This window comes from Eumetopias jubatus, unplaced genomic scaffold (genome assembly GCF_037043125.1).
Source record: "Eumetopias jubatus isolate StellerSeaLion01/CBP00866 unplaced genomic scaffold, mEumJub1_p1.0 scaffold_6, whole genome shotgun sequence".
Classification (NCBI taxonomy): domain Eukaryota; kingdom Metazoa; phylum Chordata; class Mammalia; order Carnivora; family Otariidae; genus Eumetopias; species Eumetopias jubatus.
In genome coordinates, this window is record NW_028274812.1 from 138,323,305 (window position 1) to 138,344,176 (window position 20,872).

Here is a 20,872-nt window from a genome sequence, read left to right on the forward strand (position 1 = left end):
AATTTGATGGGTTTTTAGTTAGTGAATCCTAAAACTTGCGACTTATATCCTGCTTTCTGAATGGTAACTGAATTACAGCATGATTATAGACATAAAAGGTCACTGAGCACACTGCCCTTTCAACCAAAAGGTAGTAAGTATACAAAATTAATATACTTTCAAACCACAAAAATACTTTTACTCATCTCTCATTATGGCCTATTAAAGGTGTAAGCAAATTTATAAGGATATTCTCTCTGAAATGATTCTCTGCAATTTAAGTTCCTCCATTAAAAGGGTATCACAGCTCTTTGGCAAAATAGCAAAATACAGGGCAGGGACCAGAAACTTACAGAATGAGCCTGTTTTTTTTTTTTTTTTTTTTTAGTATTTTTTATTTATTTGAGAGAGAGAGAGAGCACGGGAGGGGAAGAGGGAAAGAGCCTCAAGCAGACTGCCCTCGGATTGCAGAGCCCTGCTAACAGTTCAATCCTACGACCTTGAGATCCTGACTTGAGCCAAGACCAAGAGTTGGACGCTTAACCGACTGAACCACTCAGACACTCCCCGGGCCTTGATTCTTTTGTATCAAAAAGCAACTAAGTGTTCAAAAACTGAAGGGAAAATCAAGGTCACAGGAGACATTCAAAGGCCAAATGCGACAATATGAACATCAAAATAAATAATGCCAATAAAGAATTATAATCTATAGAATGTGAGAAATAAAGTTGACTTATAAAACACTTACATAGATAGGTACATAAAAGAAAAAAAACTTCTCTAGGAGCATGTCAACTAATAAATGTAGAAACAACGGTGGAGTTAGAAAACCACCCTTTGGCAATCTATAAACAATAGATTTAGGCAAAAATCACCAATAATGCTAACTACTAAAAGGATATTTATCCTGTCGAAGTCATCTACCCACAAGATACTTATTAATTACAAAAGATTAAAAAAATAGTAACTTTACACTGGAGAAATCCTACTACCACCTTAATAATCACACTGCTAATAATGAGATGAATTGTAGCAGGTACTTCTTGACACGACAGACTGAGAAGAGCTCAGCATCTAGTCTTTGATATTATTACCAAAGTAAGTAACTGGGGGGCCCCTGGGGGGCTCAGTCGGTTAAGCACCCGACTCTTGGTTTGAGCTCAGGTCATGATCTCAGGGTCGTTGAGATCAAGCCCCATGTCAGGCTCCGCACTCAGTGCACAGTCTGCTTGAGATTCTCTCCTCTTCCTCCAACCCTCCTCGTGCTTGCACACACTCTAAAATAAAAAATAAAATAAAAAGGACCTAACTGGAATCTAATTATGAGGAAACATTAGACATTTCCAAATTGCAGGACATTCTACACAGTAACTTATTTCTACTTTAGAAATATCAATGTTATGAAATACAAAAACAAAAAACCCTAAGGAACTGTTCTAGACTAAGGGAGATGAAGAGACATGAAAACTAAATGCAGGGGCACGTGAGTGGTTCAGTAGGTCAAGTGTCTGCCTCTGTCTCAGGTCATGATCCCAGGGTCCTGGGATCAAGCCCCACGTTGGGCTCCCTGCTCATCCGGGAGTCTGCTTGTCCCTCTCCCTCTGCCCTGCTCATGCTTGCTTGCACTCTCTCTCTCTCTGTCTCTCAAATAAATAAAATCTTAAAAAAAAGAAAGAAAGAAAGAAAGAAAGAAAGAAAACTAAATGCATACATAATCTTGAATTTTTTTCTTCTGGGACAACTGGCAACATCTAAACAAAATCTGTACATTAGATAATAGTATTGTACAATATTAAGTATCTGGTTTTGATAATTATTCTGCATTTATTACACATTACGGGAATTCCCTATCTCTAAGAAATACACAGTAAAGTTAGAACAAATATAGTAAACTCTGAAGTCTTATAATTGCTCTTACAAAGTCTGTAAGTCCAAAGTTATATTCAAAGTATTTTTTAAATTTTAAATAAAGCAAATATGACAAAGTGTTAATGACTGGTGAATCAAGGAATAATGGGTAAATACTGTACTATTCCCTCAACTTTAGTTTGAAAGTTTTTAATAAATTAGGTTATGAAGATCAAACGAGATTAAATATAAGTAAAAGCATAAATAGTAAAGATACTATGTAAATATAATAAATACAATAAAATACACTTTAGCTAAATAGCACAAGAAAACAAACAAACCCAAACATGGGACATTTTAAGACAACTATCCTGGTCTCTTCAAAAACCAATTTTGCCTAGCAATTCTGCTCTTAGGTACAAATCCCAGAAAAATAACAACATATGACTACAAAATACCTGTACACAAACATTCACAGCAGTATTATTCATTACAGTCAAAAAGTAAAAATAACCCAAATGTCCCTCAACTGATGAAAGGATAAACAAAATCTTGTATATCCAAACAACGAAATATTATTCAGCCACATAAAAAGGAATAAAGTTCTGATGAACACTATGACATGGATGAACCTCGGAAACATTATGCCAAGTGAAATAAGTCAGTCACAAAGGACCACATATTTTAAAACTCCATTTATATGAAATGTCCAGAATAAGCACATCCAGAGAGATCAGTGGTTGCTTAGGGCTGGAGAGGAAGGGCTGAGGAGTGACTACTCACAGGTATTAGATTTTGGGAGGGTGGGGAGAATGGTGAGGACAATGTTCTAAAACTGACTATGGTGATGACTAAACAACTCTGAATATACTAAAAACCACTGCACCACTGTACTCTTCAAATAGGTGAATGGTACAGTATGTGAATTATATCTCAATAAAGCAGTTACTTTAAAACAACAACAATGTGGTGAAGGTCAAGGCTTGCGATCTAGAAAGACAAAACCAAAGCAATGTGTGAAATTTGCTTGGATTCTGATTCAAAAAAGCAACTATAAAGAACACTGGAGTGTGGTCTAGATATTATACAATATTAGGAAGAAACAAACATTAATTTCTTCAGATATGATAATATAGAAGAAAGTACTTAGGAATTGCACAAAGTACTTAGGGATGAACAGATATGTGACATCTTGTTTTCAAACAGTTCAACAATAATACAAACAAAACACACAGATAAAGCAATTCTGGCAAAATTATTTAATCTAAACCATGAGCACATACTAGTGTTACTAGTAAATACTAATTTAGGATTTGATCAAGGTACTAGCCATTTGAAAGGCATACCAATTTGTAATCACTAACACAAACTTTATGCATTATCTAGTTGTTAGACTGGAATAGTAGAGTACTTGCATCTTATTTATTCTTACTCATTTTAATTAATATTCAAAGACGAGTGAAAATAAACACATACTCACACTGTGCTTTTTATCTATTCTTTGATTGGTCTTCCTTAATTCACCAGACGGGGTCAGAGATGGTTTAAAATAAACAGTTCGATTTGCTGCTATGGAAACTGGCTTTGGGGTCATGAGTCTCTGAACAGGGGGATACTGAGAGTCCACCTTATAGGTAATCAGAAATCAAAAACAAACCTTTATTTTCATATATGTATCAGTGACACATATCTAAAAATTATTTGGCAATAGTTAATGTCACCTAGAGACCATGAATACTTCTTAGAGAAATACGCAGAGAGCTCAAATACTAAAAGGAAAAACTGATAGTAATAGAATAGTAATAGAATCAAATAAATCATATATTTATAAACCTATATATAAACTTCCAAATGGTTTCATAGACTATTTTATTCTAGACTGAATGACTTTTCACATATATGTACACATGTACAAAATGGAAACTATATTCAAAACTGTTCTACAAATCTAAGCTTTTACAGGTTGAATTTTAAATACAGAAACTAAAACTGATTTTGCCACATTTTCCCCAAATTACTTTTTAGATATCCTTCAACTGGAAATAAGATTATTTTTAAACTAGCTATGAAAATAATTGGGAAAAATGAGCAAACTTCTCTCCAAGTTAATTTTCCTCTATTGTTATTTAAAAACTAAGGCAAAAGTCTGTTAATTAACAGTAAAACTCTGTTAAGAATTCCAAATTTTAGGGGGGTAAATCGGAGGGGGAGACAAACCATGAGAGATGATGGACTCTGAAAAACAAACTGAGGGTTCTAGAGGGGAGCGGGGTGGGGGGATGGGTTAACCTGGTGATGGGTATTAAAGAGGGCACATTCTGCATAGAGCACTGGGTGTTATGCACAAACAATGAATCATGGAACACTACATCAAAAACTAATGATGTAATGTATGGTGATTAACATAACAAGAAAAAATTTAAAGGAGAAAAAAAGAATTCCAAATCCTAAAATAAACTGGCATTATTATCTAAGCACACAAGTGTTTTGTCAACAGTCTTTTGCAACAAGGAAACACAGTAAAAGTTCTGTTGGTGTAAGAGGACTATAAAGCCAAGAACTTCTACTCTGTCCAAAGACCGTAACACTGTGAATACAGTCCTTTCACTCTGCAGCAGCTGTGAACAACACTGGTTTCCAAGGCAGAGCCTCTGTGTACTAGCTCTTCCCTAACCCCTCCATCACAACTGTGATCTTACAACTCAATGAGAGTCTATTTTGTAGACTGTTCTGATAACATCTGTGAAACATGAACTACAATATTGTATTCTGGCCTTTATATAGCCTAACACCCATTAATAAAATTCTATTGATACTATACTCAACCTTTAATAAAACTTTAATCAATGAGAACTTGTATTATGGCACAGCTTTTTACATTTACTTCTCTCTTTTTTTGTACATTTACTTCTTTTTAAACAATCTAATATAAAACAGGAGTTTGAGAAAAGCAACTAATGCCATAAATTAATCCCATCACAGTGGCTAATAACAGATTCCCTCTTGCCTGATTACAAACATCTAGGTAATTTTAAAAATTGTAAAGCAACACTATCTGCCCAAAACCCCTCAGTATTAGCCTTCTGCAAAATTTCAGTAAAAATAATTATAATTTACCAATATCTCACATACAATTACGTCAGAAAATTATGATCATGTCAGTTACGTCTGGGGGAAACTGGTGTTGCAATAAATGCTTTCACAAGTAAGGATCTGGGAATCTGCTTCCCTGAAGGACACTTAACTAACCACAAGTATAACTAACAAAAAATAGACCTCTTTAACTCTATCAAGCATTTTATTGTTCCCACAGTAACCTCCAGAGCTAATTTTAACCAAATAGAACACACTAAAAGTGTTATCAAGATACTATAACTTATATTTTGTACTAGTTCCCATACCTTGGAACAGTGTTTTGGCTGACTAATGAAAGATCTAGCAATTTGAAATTCTATTACACACAATGGATTTGACATGTTTGTTAAATGAGTAAAGTTTACAATGTTCAGTGAGGGTTTTAGTTCACTGAACTTCTACAATTACAAAGCACTTCAAGCACTGTTTACTCCTACTTTTAACGGAAGGTAAGAGTTACTCACTGACTACCAAGATGCTGAAGACGGAAATGCCAAATAACCAAAAAATATTGACTGAGCATTTACTGCACTTACAGCACTGTGCTAAGGCAGGCCCTCATAAGAAGCTACAATGTCCAAGTAAAACAATCTTATCTTTCAAACATGTTCCCTAATGACTATCAAATTCAATTTGTTCATTTACTAATTTAAAAATAAATACAACAAAACTGCGGAAACTTTAATAAAATGCAAAAGTTTTACCCTTTCCCTTTTGGTCTGAAAGTCTGCAGTGGTATCTATTCCACTCCTATCCAGAGGCTAAAAAAGTAAAAATATTATTAGAATAGATTGGAAATTTTGAAAAATATGACTTTCATCACCAATATATAAAAATATATCTCTAAAAAAAGGTTTAAAAGTCAACTTACAGAATTCAAGGGAGAAGAAACAATAGATGGAATTCTTTTTGCATCCTGTTAATATTGAAACAGTAACAAAATTAAGATTTTTCAAGAAACTCAAATTTTGTCACACATACGCATCTAATTGTGATTCTAAAAATTTACCGCTAGAGGGCTTGACATCTTCTCTAATGACTGCAATATTCGCCGAGCTGTTGAACTGGTCACACCATAGGATTGTGCATTGAGCTGCTTAGCTTTCATCTGTCTTTTGACTGGTGCCTATAAAGAAAACACTGTATGATTTTTTTGGATGGTAACTCTAAAGCACATATTTCAGGAAATGAAAAAATTTAGAAAACAAAATGGATATCCAAAGAGAAATAGGATTAATGTGGTAATAGCAATTATCTCTAGGTGGTGTCATTAAGCATTAAGTTCAACTTTTTTTCTTTATACCCTTACTGAAAAGCCAATTAAGCATTAAGTTCAACTTTTTTTCTTTATACCTTTACTTTTACAATCAGAAACAAACAGGATAGCACACATCATGCTACACATCTGCAGCTATGTTAAATGGGTAAAGTGAGATCACTGGTATAAAGTTTTGGCATTACCTTGAGCCATTTATCCCTGATATTTATTTATTTTTAAAGATTTTATTTATTTGACAGAGAGAGACACAGCGAGAGAGGGAACACAAGCAGGGAGAGTGGGAGAGGGAGCAGCAGGCTTCCTGTGGAGCGGAGCTCGATCCCAGAGCCCTGGGATCATGACCTGAGTCAAGGGCAGAGGCTTAATGACTAAGCCACCCAGGCGCCCCTAAAACAGGTCTTCTTTGTAGCAGCTAGGCCCTGCCACCACTGTGCTTGGCTGACTTCACAAATCTCTTGTAACCTGTAGCTTCCCCATCCCTCCTCTGGCTCTCCTCTCCTGCTAAACTTTGTTTCCTGGCAGTAATTAAAACCTTCTGCCACTGCCATAGCTACTGCTGCTGCTGGAATCACCACAGCCACCTTGGTTTCGTGGTTTGGCAAAGTATTGGCCTCCACCACCATAGGGACCAGAGCTTCTGCCTCCAAAATTTCCTTTCATGGGCCCAAAATTTGAGGACTGACTGTTGTAACTGCCAAAACCATTATAGCTTCCGCCACCTCCGAAGCTGCTTCCATCACGACCAAGTCCGTCACAGCCATCCCCACGGCCACCATGTCCACCACCACCTCGACTGCCACCAAGGCCACCTCGACCACTGAAGTTCCCTCCACGACCAAAGTTGTCATTCCCACCAAAACCACCTCCACGACCACCACCAAGTTTCCAGAACCACTTCGACCTCTTTGGCTGGATGAAGCACTAGCCTTCTCTTGCTTAGATAGGGCTTCCCTTACTTCACAGCTGTGGCCATTCACAGTATGGTATTTTTGAATGACAATCTCGTCTACAGAGTCATGGTCATCAAATGTTACAAAAGCAAAACCTCTCTTTTTGCCACTGCCTTGGTCAGTCATGATCTCGATCACTTCAATTTTCCCATACTGTTCAAAATAATCTCTTAGATGATGTTCTTCAGTGTCTTCTTTAATGCCACCAACAAAAATAAAAATCTTTTTCACAGTTAAGTGGGCATCAGGTCTTTGAGAATCTTCCCTGAGATGCCCTCTTTGGTTCCACAACTCTTCCATCCACCTTGTGTAGCCCTGCATTCACAGCTGCATCCACCTCCTCCACCGTGGCATACGTGACAAACCCAAAGCCTCTGGAGCACTTGGTGTTTGGATCTCTCATTACCACACAGTCCATAAGCATTCCCCATTGCTCAAAATGGCTCCTCAGACTCTCATCGGTTGTTTCAAAGCTCAAACCTCCGATGAAGAGCTTCTGCAGCTGTTCAGGCTCTTTGGGAGACTCTGACTTAGACATGACGGCAGGCAGTGGGAGGGAAGACTTTAACGATGCTTACTCGGCGGCGTCCACAGGCAGAAAGCGGAAATTTAAATTTTTAAACTAACTCATTTCTCAAATATTGACATAAGAAAAATTTTAAACACTCAGGCTATTTCTTCATGACCTTTAACTTTCTTAAAATTGGAGTTAAGGATAACACCTTATAAAGAATAGTTAAGCACCCTTTAATATGCAAGCAATGCTTACAAATTCCAATTAAAACACTTTCTTTTCTCAAGAGTGCATTACAACAATCCAATAACCAAGCGACTACCACAAAACAATTTGGCAATGCTTGATATATATAAAGATATTATCACAATCGAAACAACCCAGTTTCTACAAATAGCTCATAATGTCTGAAAAATTGAACCATAATAACTACTTTATAAATAATGTTTCTCTGATACCAAACATTGATGACATTTTCAGAGTAGCTACAATATTCTCCATTAGTTTTACTAAGAACTTGATGCCCATTAAGGATTGCTATTGAGGCCAAAAGCTTTGGCAAACATGAGGCAACATTAAAACCCTCTAGGAAAATACGATAGTCTGTTCTGTCACTGGATTCTACTGGCTACTGGCCACTCAGGGCCTCAATTCACTAATCAATAAAATGGAACTGAATTAGAGAATCTTTATTTTATCTCCCAGCTCTAACACTCTAGGAAAGGAGTAATAGATTCATCCCAAATGTCAATGATAAAACATTTAGAAGCCTGTGCTGAGGAGGATTTTAAGGGTATGTCATGACTTAGCATTAAAAAGTATAAGATTCAATGTAAGAAAGAAAGGAAGAAATAGCAAGAATATACTCTGACTTGGACTATTCTATGAATCATAGGCTTGCATCACCTTATCTTCTACTAACATGCTTAACTATTATTTTAACTTTAAAAAAATGTTTAAAGGAGTAATATCCAGTTTAAGCTCTAGAAAAAGCTCCCTGTGTAACTTCAACATCCAGTTAACACTTTCTGAAATAACAAAATATTGCCCTTCATGAACACTTTCAGAAATAAAACTCCTAATTACTGTTAACTATATACATGAAATCATCCTCTAATTAGGAAAGAAACTAAAAACAAGACAAAATCTTAAAATATACTTGTTTCTATGTCCTTGCTGTTTGTTACGGACTATCGTCTTCCCACAGACTCCCCTCCCCAAAGCCCACATACTGTAAGTATAATTACTTCTCCATCTTTAAACTGTCAAAATCTGTAAAAGCACAATAACATACACAACAAAACAATTTTTATGAGCTTCAAAAAACTCTTTTAAGGTAAAACATAGAATGGTGGAATTCACCTTGAATTTATTTTTTAAAGTTATCAATTTCTACTTGTTCTTTGCTAATACATATGCAAATACAACTGATTTTGTATATTGACCTTGTATCCTGTGATCTTGCTAAACTCACAAGTTCTGATAACTTTTTTTTTTTTTTGTATTTCTTAGGCTTTTTTTCCTACACAGATAAGCACAATGTCTATGCCTTTCATTTCTTTCTTGATGGCTAGGACCTGCAGTATAGCATTACACAGTAGCAGCGCGAGCAGACATCCTTGTTCTCTTCCTGACCTGAGGAGAGTATTCAATCTTTCACCATTAGTATGGCACTAGCTGAAGATCTTCTATAGATACCATTTAACAGGCTGAGGAGATCCCCATTTATTCCTTGGGCTACAGAAAATTTTTATCACGCACGGACACTAAATCTTGTCAAACGTGCTTTATGCATCTGTGGAGATGTTCATGTGCTTTTTACTCTTTAGTTTGTTTACATGGTAGATCACATTAATTTTCAAATGTTGAGCCAACCTTGCATTCCTGGGATAAACCCTACTTGATCATGAAATAGTATCCTTTTTATATATGCTAGATTCAATTTGCAAATATCTGCAGAGAAGGTTTGGGTCTGTAATTCATTAGAAATACTGGTCTGTGGCTTTCTTGTAATGCCTCTGTCTGGTTTCAGTATCAGGGTAATGTTGGCCTCATAAATACAATGGGAAGAGTACCCTCCCATTATATGGAAAAGTTTGTGAAGAATTGGTATTCTTTCTTAAATGTTTGGTAGAATTCACCAATGAAGTTATCTGAGCCTGATGTTTTCTTTGCTGGAAGGTATCTTAACTACATATTCAATTTACTGAATAGACTATTTGGGCTATTGTATCTTAGCTAGTATCAAATAACATGAAATACTTAGGTATAAATCTAACAAAATATGTGCAAGCTCTGTGTGATGAATACTACAAAACACTGATAAAAGAAATTTCAAAAAGACAAATAAATGGAGAGCCATGCTGTGTTCAAGAATTGGGAGATTCAAGTTTATTAAGATGTATATTCTCCCCAAAATTCATCTTTATACCCAATGCAATCCTAATCAAAATTCCAGTAAATTGCAGAAACTGGTAATGTGATTCTAAAATTATGAAAAAGCAAAAGATCTAGGAAAGCCAAAACAAACTTGTAAAGGAACCAAGTTGGAGGACTCACATTCGTGATTTCAAGATTACTGTGAAGCTATAGTAATCAAGAGAGCTTAGAGTTCGCGAAAGGATACACAGAAATAGAAAATAATAAAAAGTCAAGATAATAATGCCATCTGCCATAAATGTATCATTTGTAATAGTCAAGCCATATTCATATTAATGAATAATAAAAAGTCAAGCCACATATATGGTCAAGTGATTTTCAAACAAAGATGCAAAGGCAAAGCAATGTAGAATGTATAAACTTTCTCGGTACTAGAAAAATTGGACACCCCTTATGTTAAAAAAAAAAAATCTTGATCCCTACCTCATGACATGATACATAAAAATTAACACAAAACAGGGGCGCCTGGATGTGGCTCAGTCGTTAAGCGTCTGCCTTGGGCTCAGGTCATGATCCCAGGGTCCTGGGATTGAGCCCCGCATCGGGCTCCCTGCTCAGCAGGAAGCCTGCTTCTCCCTCTCCCACTCCCCCTGCTTGTGTTCCCTCTCTCACTGTGTCTCTGTCAAATAAATAAATAAAATCTTAAAAAAAAAATTAAAACACAACAGATCACAAGACTAAATTAAAACCTAAAACTATAAAGCCTCTAGAAAACATAGAAGTCTGTGACCCTAGCTTAGGCAAATATGTCATACTACACCAAAAGCACGAACCATATAAGGAAAAATAAAACATACTGAATGCCAACAAAAGTAAAAAACTTCTCTTCAAAAGCCTTAAGCCAGGGAATGGGAGAAGAGGTTTGCACAACATATACCTAATAAAGGACTTAATAAAGGAATAACATACTCTCTCAAAACTCATTAGTAAAAAAAACAACCCTATTAAAAAATGGGCAAAGGGAACCTGGGTAATTCAGCTGGTTGAGTGTCTGACTCTTGTTGGCTCAGGTCATGATCTCCAGGTCATGAGATCAAGCCCCACACTGGGCTCCTGGCTCAGCTGGGAGTCTGCTTGAGAGTCTCTCCCTCCGCCCCTCCCCCGCTTCACGTGCGTTCACACTCTCTCTAAAAATAAATAAATCTTTTTTTTGTGAGATTTTATTTATTTATTTGACAGAGAGAGACACAGTGAGAAAAGGAACACAAACAAGGGGAATGGGAGAGGGAGAAGCAGGCTTCCCGCGGAGCAGGGAGCCCAATGCGGAGCTCAATCCCAGGACCCTGAGATCATGATCTGAGCAGAAGGCACTTAACCAACTGAGCCACCCAGGCGCTCCAATAAATAAACCTTTAAAACAAAAAATGGGAAAAAGATTTGAACAGATGTTTCACTAAAAATGATACATTTATGGCAGAGAGGCACACAAAATGATGCTCAGTTTCATAAATAAAAACCACAGTAATGTGGAGTTACCACTACATGCCTATTAGAATGGCTAAAATAAAAAAAAACAAAAAACAAAGAACTGATGACAAGTGCTGCCCAGAACATTCACTGCTGAGAATGCAAAGTGGTACCAGCCATTCTGGAAATCAGTGTGGCAATTTATTATAAAGTTTAATGTATACTTACCCCATAAGACCCAGCAGCCAACTTCTAGGTATTTACCCAACAGAAATGAAAATTTATGTTCACACAAAATGTTCATAACCACTTTAATCACAACTGCCCCAAATCAGAAACAACCCAAGTGTCCTTTCACAAGTGAATGAATAAACAAATTACACCTCAGCAATAAAAGGAACTACTGATAAAGGCAAAAATATGTATTAATCTCAGATGCATTACACTAAGTAGAACAACCATATTCAAAAGGCTAGAAACTGTACTGATTAAATTTAAATGACATTCTGGAAACATCAAAACTACAGGGAAAGAAAACAGATTGGTGGTTGCCAGAGGGTGGAAAGCAGAAAGAGGGGTCAACTACAGAGAGACATAAGGTAACACTTGGGGTGATGGAAATGTTTATTCAATACTTTGCAGAGTGGGTACACAACTGTATGTATTCTGTTAAAATTCAATTACTCTAATAAGGGTAAATTTTACTATACATAATTTACACCTCAATTTTTTTAAAAAAGAAATATTAACTCCTAAATTAATTCCTGAAGCACAGACGCATATAACACACTCAAAAATGTAATGAATAAATATTCACTTAGGTCTAAAATAATGTTCAGACAGTCCCTAAATGAAAAGAATGTTTCTAATCCAGTTCTATTACTTTACCAAAAAAATAACCGAGCCACAACTCCATTTGAGGTCCATCAGTTACTTGTCAATTATTATTATTATTATTTTTAGGTTCCCAGTCCTTCTCCTATTCAAACCAACCTGATATGGTGTGTTTCGTAGTTTAGGCTGTCTTACAGCAGCTGCTGCCCCACCATACGTTGTTTTTCCAGGATAAAAAGGAGAATCTCCAAGCTGACTTGTTTTAAGGACTGAAGAATTCCCAAGTGACTGCACAGAAACACAACAATAAATTATGAGCAATAAACACTCAAACCTAATGTGATTAAATCAAATTGTATTAGTACTCACAGGGGAAAGTGTTCCAAAGGCAGATAAGTTGAATGCTGGTTTTTTTGAGCTGGTGGCAGTGTGCTGTGAGAGTGAGGGAGTACGTTCAGCCTCTGGGGACCACAGAGGTGGCAATGAAGTGTTCTTTGTAACAGCTACATCTGAAACAAAAATATTCACTGCATAGTAAGAGCACTAATTACAAGAGAATGGAAATTACAAGTCAGAAAAAAACCTATCCCATGAAATTTAACTTCGCTACCAAATACCAAGAATACCTTTATCAGAAGCTCTTGAAGAAAAACCACTGGTAGTTGAGATGTTATCATCATCATGCTGAGAGGTAGAATCTTTAATTTCCTTTACAAGGGAAAATCCAGAACTGCCAATTGGGAATGCCGAAGATGTGGAGGGCTGACAGTGTAATGCAGGAGATTCCAACATGGAGAAATTCATATGGCTCCGATGAAGAGAAGGCCTTGTTAATACATCTGGGTAATTTGAAGAAGTACTAGTTGTTGAGGGTTCTTAAAAAAAAAAAGCATTAATATTATGAAAATACAGCTTAGAAAAATACAATATCACAACAAAATGGTGTTTAAAAAAACATATATAATAAATATAGCTTCAATGCAAGTCACTGAAGCCTCCCATGATAAGCCCAATTTATGCTATTCTTTAGCCAAACAAGGTTTCATCTAACCACAATGAACTTACTTAACCTAGTATCAAACCATGTTTCAGGGTTCACATACAACTTCTAAAAGTGCATGGTCCTTTATTTTCCTTGAATTGGTATTATAAAACTTGCTCGTAAAAAATAAAATCAAAGAAGCTATATAAGAAAGTCATGAAACAAAAAGGATGTCTGGTTCCTCCAGACATAACCACTATTAAATATGTATATCCTCCCAGATATTTTATGTGCATACATAAATGTTTTCCCTAATTATATAATCACACCATGAATCCAGTTCTAGGACTTGTTTTTCTGTTTACCAATATAATTGTCTCTATATATAAAGCATTCCCTTTAAAGACCACATTGTATTTTATCATAGTCACTGATTATATTTATGTGATTATTTTCCCAATGCTCCATCAAACAAATATGCACTGATATCTGCATACTTTTCAGAGTATTCTTTTGGATTAATCCATGGTTCTCTAAGAATATGACAGAAACATGAAGACAAATTATTAAACACTTTTAAGCTATCCACAAAAATATCTGATTCTGTAAGCCTAAATTGGGCCCCTAAAGATGCCTAAGTATCCAAGGTATGAGATTCAATGGGATGAACATTGATATGTGAAACTGCTGTCTGGACTGGATCAGAGCATGTGCTCATTTCTGCTTATGAGACATACTATGATCCTGTCAAGTTAAACTCCCACAAACAGCAAATGACAGTGGACATTTCCACCATCCTCTCTAACACTGGGTATTAACCTTTTCTGATTTCTGTCAATCTACTATGTCAAATGGCATCATTTTATTTGCATTTACTTAAATGAGAGGGATATTGAGCATTCTTCTCTATATTCATTGGTCATTTATATTTCTTCTTCTATTAACTGCTTACTGATACAGTCCCTCTTACTATTAAGCTTAGTAAAATCTAATTTTTGATCAGTAAGATACTGTGATATGATCTGAAATATTACAACTAATTTTTCACCATTGGTTGAACCTATTCATTTTGTTGATGGTGTCTTTTGCAGTACAAAAAATAACCTGTACCTTGTTTACAAAGACTTTTACCAAGACTATAAGAAATTTAAAATTTTGCTCATTTTTTTGGTACTGTACCATTACTTTTATGTCAATATCATGTTTAATCTTGAGTGCACCTGGAATCAGTTATGATGTAGTAGTGAACGAATGATTCAGCTTCATTGTTTTCCAAGTGGTTAGCCTGTTCATATTCTAAAATAACCTTCTTAAATAAGCTATCTTTTAATCACTGATAGAGAAGCCACCACTACCACAATACTAAATTCCAAAGGCTTTTCACTCCTTTCCTGATTATCTGTACCAGTACAATAATGTTTTACCTACTCTAACTTTGGAACACATTTAGTAACTATAAAAGTTACTCCAACCTACCCCCCCCATTCCCTTTATTCTTTTTCAGAATCTCTGTTCATCTTCAGGTATATTTTCAAGAACTTTAAAATCATTTGTCAAGTTTACAAAAGACTTAACAGTTAGGCTGGAGTAACTGGGCCTCCAGACTAGCCCTTCTGCTATAATTTAAATAGTTATTAAACTGGACAAAACATGAGATATCTTTCAGACAACAGAAAACAGCACTCAAAAATAGAAAAACTCAAGATAAATAGAAAACTCAAAAAGTGAGCCCTATCACTACCCCACTCTCTACCTAGGTATATTTTCGGACCTGGAAGAGAAAACTGGAGTCCAAGCAGAACATGACAGGCAGAAATCAGAATGGGGCACTGGACTGTAGAAAACTGGTTAGGGCGGGGCCTTCAGAAGTCCAAATGGGAGCATCCAGAGAATGAATGGGCTATCCATGCACAGAGTAAGACCATCTAAGGCTCTACCAAATACCAGCTGCTACAGAGTTGAGAAAACAGACACCAGGAGGTAAGCAATGCTAGGGGGCAAGAAGCAGTGCTAAGCACACAGAAGCTACAGTGTGGCCAAAACTTAGATATCTCTTTTATAAGCACCTCCTTAAAATCCATGGCATTCACCTAAGATGTTGGAAACGCTTCCCCTTGAGACTAGGGATGATGTCCTAGGACAAGACCTACAGCAGACTCATCCTAAAAGCCAGAGGGGAAACAGTTTGGAGGCTAAGTCCTACCACTTCAGGGAAATTAAACACCTTGGACCTTCCAGAGATACACATTAACAAAACATAAATCTAAGTTTACAAAGTTCAAAATCATCATTTAATAACAACTGCCTGATCAAACAAGAATCAATACTCCTCACGGGAAGATAACAGCATCCAGAATGTTTACATATATTATTCAAAATGACAATATTTAGGCAGAAACTATTTGATATAACAAAAATGCGATCAATAGTGAGGGGAAAAAACAGTCAATAGGAATTGAATATAAGATAGCCAATTTAACCTTAACAAAGGCTTTAAAATAAGTATTTTAGGGGTGCCTGGGGGGCACAGCCGGCTGAGCATTTAACTCTTGGTTTCAGCTCAGGTTGGGATCTCAGGGTTGTAAGATCCAGCCCCATGTTGGGCTCTGCGCTCAGTGGGGAGTCTGCTTGAGATTCTCTCCCTCTGCCCATCCCCCTTGTGCTCTCTAAATAAATCTTAAAAAAATAAAATAAAAATAAGTAAGTTCCTAACAGACTCGTTAAAATTGATCTGGATCACACTAAAGCTAAAAGATTTTTTTTTTTTAATTTTATTTATTTGAGAGAGGGCATGAGTGGGGGAGGGGCAGAGGGAAAAGCAGACTCCCTGGAGCAAGGAGCCCCGATGTGTGGGGCTCCATCCCAGGACCCAGAGATCATGACCTGAGCCAAAGGCAGATGCTTAACTGACTGAGCCACCCAGGTGCCCCCAGTTAAAAGATTTTAAAAAGGGAAGTGCTATCATGCCCAGCATTGTTTTACTACTGACTTTTCCTTTTGTTCAGGTCTCCGTTATGTCCCTCAGCAGAACTCAAAAGAATTTCTTCTTCTAGAGTACTATACACTCCTTGTTAATTTATTTCTATATATTTTGTTGTGTAAGTGGGATCCTTTCTTCCTTCATACTTTCTAACTGGTTACTGCTTAAATAAGAGTTATTGGGTTTTTTTCCTATATTAACTTCGTGATTAATTTCTCAATTCTCTTATTCTAATAAGTTTTGTTTTATTTTGTTTTTTTAATCAATTGGCTTAGGTTTTCTGGGTATTAATGGCAAGGAAGGATCATTTTGCCTCCTTCTTCCCAGTACTTATACATATACATACATCCTCTATAATTACATCTTTAATATCTAGAAGTAGTGATGATGGGCTTCCAATTTATACCTGATAATGGGAATGTTTCTAATGTTTCACCATAACATGTGATTCTGGCCTTTGGATGACTAACATGTTAAGGAAGTGGTGGTCTCCAATTTCTAAATGAAATAAAGAAGAATGGACTTAAAGTTCTAGCAAATGCCTATTAAGTATCTACCAGAAAAGAAAAAAAAATTGTAAGATTGTTTCACCTATAAATTTGCTAAATTATATTAATAAGTCCCTCATGATGAATGATTCCTTACACCCCAAAATTAACTCTTCCCAGTAAGAAGATGCTGCTATTCTTTAATGTGCTGCTGGACTGTATTTGCTACTCTGTAATTTTCTTCCCAAAAGTATGTCTTCAAAAATACTTAACAGCGTAAGAAATACAAAACAATTCTGGATTAGTTTCAAGGTATTCTTATGCAAAAAATAAGATGCAGATAAAAACACTTAACTAGGACTAGGAGGAAACATCAACTTAATAAAAGCCATATATGAAAAACTCACAGCTAACATCAAACCCAGTGGTGAGAGACCAAGATTCTCCTCTAAAATCAGGAACAAGACAAGGATTCCTGCTCTACCCACTTCTTTTTAACTGAGTACTGGAAGCTCTGGCCAGAGTTGTAAGGCAAGCAGAAGAAAGATATCCAAATTGGAAAGGAAGAAGTAAAATATCCCTATTCACAAATGATATAGCTTATATGGAGAAACTCCTAAGTATTACACACACACACACACACACACACACACACCCGCAGGAATAAACAAATTCAGCAAAGTAGCAGATTACAAAATCAATACACAAAAATGAGTTGTGTTTCTATACACTAACAATGTGCATTCTGAAAAGTAAAATAAGAAAACAATTCCAGGGGTGGCTGGGTGGCTCAGTGGGTTAAATGTCTGCCTTCAGCTCAGGTCATGATCCTGGAGGCCCCGGGATCGAGCCCCGCATTGGATTCCCCCACCCTGCTCAGCTCAGTGGGGAGTCTGCCTCTCCCTCTGCCCCTCACCCCACTCTCCTGCTCTCTCTCACTCTCTCTAATAAGTAAATAAAATCTTAAAAAAAAAAAAGTTCCATTAACAATAGCATCGGAAAGAATAAAACACTTAGAAATTAACCAAAAGAGGGGTGCCTGGGGGGCTCAGTCGGTTAAGCGTCTGCCTTCAGCTCTGGTCCTGATCCCAGGGTCCTGGGATCAAGCCCCGCATCAGGCTCCCTGCTCAGCCAGGAGCCTGCTTCTCCCTCTCCCTCTGCTGCTCCCCCTGCTTGTGCTCTCTCACTTGCTCTCTTTTTCTGTCAAATAAATAAAATCTTAAAAAAAAAAAATCACTATTCATGAAAAACCATATTTTAAAAATTCAATAGAACATTTAAACTGTTTTATATGTAGTAATTTCTTATCAAGCTCACTCAAGTTAAGACAGCTACTGGCTAGAGTCTGAAAATCTACCAGTATTAACAGTTAAGCTTATATTATTTCAATTTTTCTGCAGTCAGGACACAAATACATAAAGATTAAAATGTTTCTTAGGGTATTTAGTATTCTAATTTTGTAGTATATTAGATCATAAAACTGGTTTTTACTTATCTCATTCTCTCATCCCCACATCAGTTTATCCTATAGGATAAAAGGGGACAATTTTCTAGCTATCAACAGACATCTGCTAAATCTAGTCTACACAGAAACTACAAAGGAAAAAGAAATCTACTATGACCTACTTCTACTTGAAGGTATGATGCTAACAGCAATGGTACTTTTTAGTACTTACAGAGCTTCTTTACCCCCAAAACCAAGCCCAAAAGACACAGTTTGGGATAAGACTAAACAAGGCCATGTCATCTACAGATTTATATCAGCCACAAATGCTCAGTTTCTAAGAGTATACCTATAATCACATGGTATCAATTAGACAAAGCAGTCTACAACTTCAATCTACTGTTGACTAGTGTACTAGATATGCCATTGTTGAGTCTTTCAGAGGCCTGAACTCGTAACTGACTCAATGAAACCTGTACATTATTTCAGATTCCACTAACCTAGCAGAAGAAATCCAGACACCCAAAGGCTCACCATCATTAAGACAGTCAACACAACGAAGTACGCAGATAACAGATTTTAAATGGGCCACAGATTCCGTAAATGTCCTTACTGCCCTGTACTATTTGAAGAATGCACAATACCCTCCAGCTCCAGTTACTATTAATATAAAAGTTATACTGGTAAAATTAATATTGAGGAAACAACATTCAGGACTGCTTTAAGCTTTCAATTATTTTAAGCTTTCTATAATTTGACACCACTTTAAGAGCAGATAGGTCTAAGTTGTTTTTTGAGAATGCACTGTCAAATTTAAATGTCATGTTTCAGAGTAAACAGTTCTTTATCTAGTAAGATAATATTCATCACACTGGGGAGTTATCAGTGGTACTTTAAATCACACATTATGGGATTACAACTACTGAATAATACAATAAATACTGTGAGAAAAGAACTACCTGGAACTAACAAAGTTTAAGATAGGAGCAGGATTGGGGCACGTGGGTGGCTCAGCTGGTTAAAGGTCTGCCTTTGGCTCAGGTCATGATCCACAGCCCCTCATCGGGTTCCCTGCTCAGGGGCAGAGACTGCTTTTCCCTCTTTCTCTGCCCCTCCCCACAGCTCGTGCTGTCTCTTTCACAAATACATAAAATCTTTAAAAAAAAAAAAAAAAGATAGGAGCAGGGTTCAGATCTAAGATAAGAATGAGGTGGGAAATGCTATCAAGTTCCTGAAATTAGTATCAAGAAGCGGCTCACAATTTGTTTCTACATAATTAGAGGAGTTAGGGTGGGAAAGTGGGTAAGTGTGGGAAGAGAAAACAAGATCAGTCATAAGTTAGTTGTCTTTAGAGCTGGGTAATGGGTATATGGGGGTTTCATTGCACTATCCTCCTTACTTGTGAGTCTGATATAAACTTAATCACATAATGAATAAAATCCAAGTTGGAACTGACCTTGGCACACCACTAAATTAATTCCATTATTTTGATGAAAATACAAACACACACAAAAAAGAACGTTATAGATATAAAATGAGAAACACTCCATTTATCTCGCACCTGAACTAAATTAATTCAAGTTAGTTAATCCTCAAAAGCACGCTCATTAAGATGGAAAAGAGTGTCAGTCACTGTGGATATAGGCCGGAACTGGAAGTCTCTAATGAAAAGAGAACCTGGGGGTCCCCTTCAATGCCCATGAAAAAAAAAAGGACATGGAGGCAATCAGCGTAGACCTACTAGATAAAGCCTCAAGGCGGTTGTTGGTAATGTACCTGAAAGAAATCTGTCTCAAGTATAAATATTAGAACCTCTTAAGTTATTCTAATAAAAAATAAGCAAACATTTAAAGACTAAGCCAGGGCGCCTGGGTGGCTCAGTCATTAAGCAGCTGCCTTTGGCTCAGGTCATGATCCCAGAGTCCTAGGATCGAGTCCCACATCAGGCTCTCTGCTCAGCAGAAGGCTGCTTCTCCCTCTCCCACTCCCCCTGCTTGTGTTCCTGCTCTCTCGTCTTTGTCTCTGTCAAATAAATAAATAAAATCTTTTAAAAAAATAAATAAAGACTAAGCCAAATCGAGTATTACTAAGAAAACAGGTAAGCAGTTTGTCCACACTGGGAGTCATTTTTTTCAGGCCTATTTCATTGTCACTAGATTTCATGACAAGCCAATCAGGCAGGAAAAGACGTTACTATGTCCACCAAAATTAACAGGCCATACACTCACGTTGATTATTTAGGCAAGACAAGACTTCAACACAGCGTTAGAAAACTTTTATAATTACAAATAAGCTGAAACGTAGTGAAAGAAAATATACATATGTATATACAGAAACATATGGAGAAATAAACCGGACTTCATCAAAATTAAAAACTTTTGTGCTTCAAGGGACACCATCAAGAAAGTAAAAAAGACAATCCACAGAGGGGGGAAAATATTTGCAAACCCTACACTGATAAGGGACTTATATCCAGAATATATAAAGACCTCTTCCAATTCAACAATAGAAAGACAAATAACCCAATTAAAAATGGAAAAAGGAGATGCGAATAGCCATTTCTCCAAAGATACACAACCAATGAGCATATGGT

The 20,872-nt window shown here is 36.6% G+C and overlaps 1 protein-coding gene across 2 annotated transcripts in view; it reads right to left on the bottom strand.

Moving 5' to 3' along the window:
• NUP153 (nucleoporin 153) overlaps window positions 1-20,872 on the bottom strand; it is a 73,433-nt gene that overhangs the window by 36,004 nt on the left and 16,557 nt on the right. For both annotated transcript variants that reach the window (XM_028107349.2, XM_028107350.2), the window contains exons 3-9: window positions 13,012-13,260; window positions 12,755-12,894; window positions 12,545-12,673; window positions 5,972-6,088; window positions 5,834-5,878; window positions 5,667-5,723; window positions 3,308-3,454 (exon numbers count right to left, since the gene is read on the bottom strand). In XM_028107349.2, the coding sequence (XP_027963150.1) occupies window positions 3,308-3,454; window positions 5,667-5,723; window positions 5,834-5,878; window positions 5,972-6,088; window positions 12,545-12,673; window positions 12,755-12,894; window positions 13,012-13,260 (884 nt within the window). The remainder of the gene's footprint in view (window positions 1-3,307; window positions 3,455-5,666; window positions 5,724-5,833; window positions 5,879-5,971; window positions 6,089-12,544; window positions 12,674-12,754; window positions 12,895-13,011; window positions 13,261-20,872) is intronic.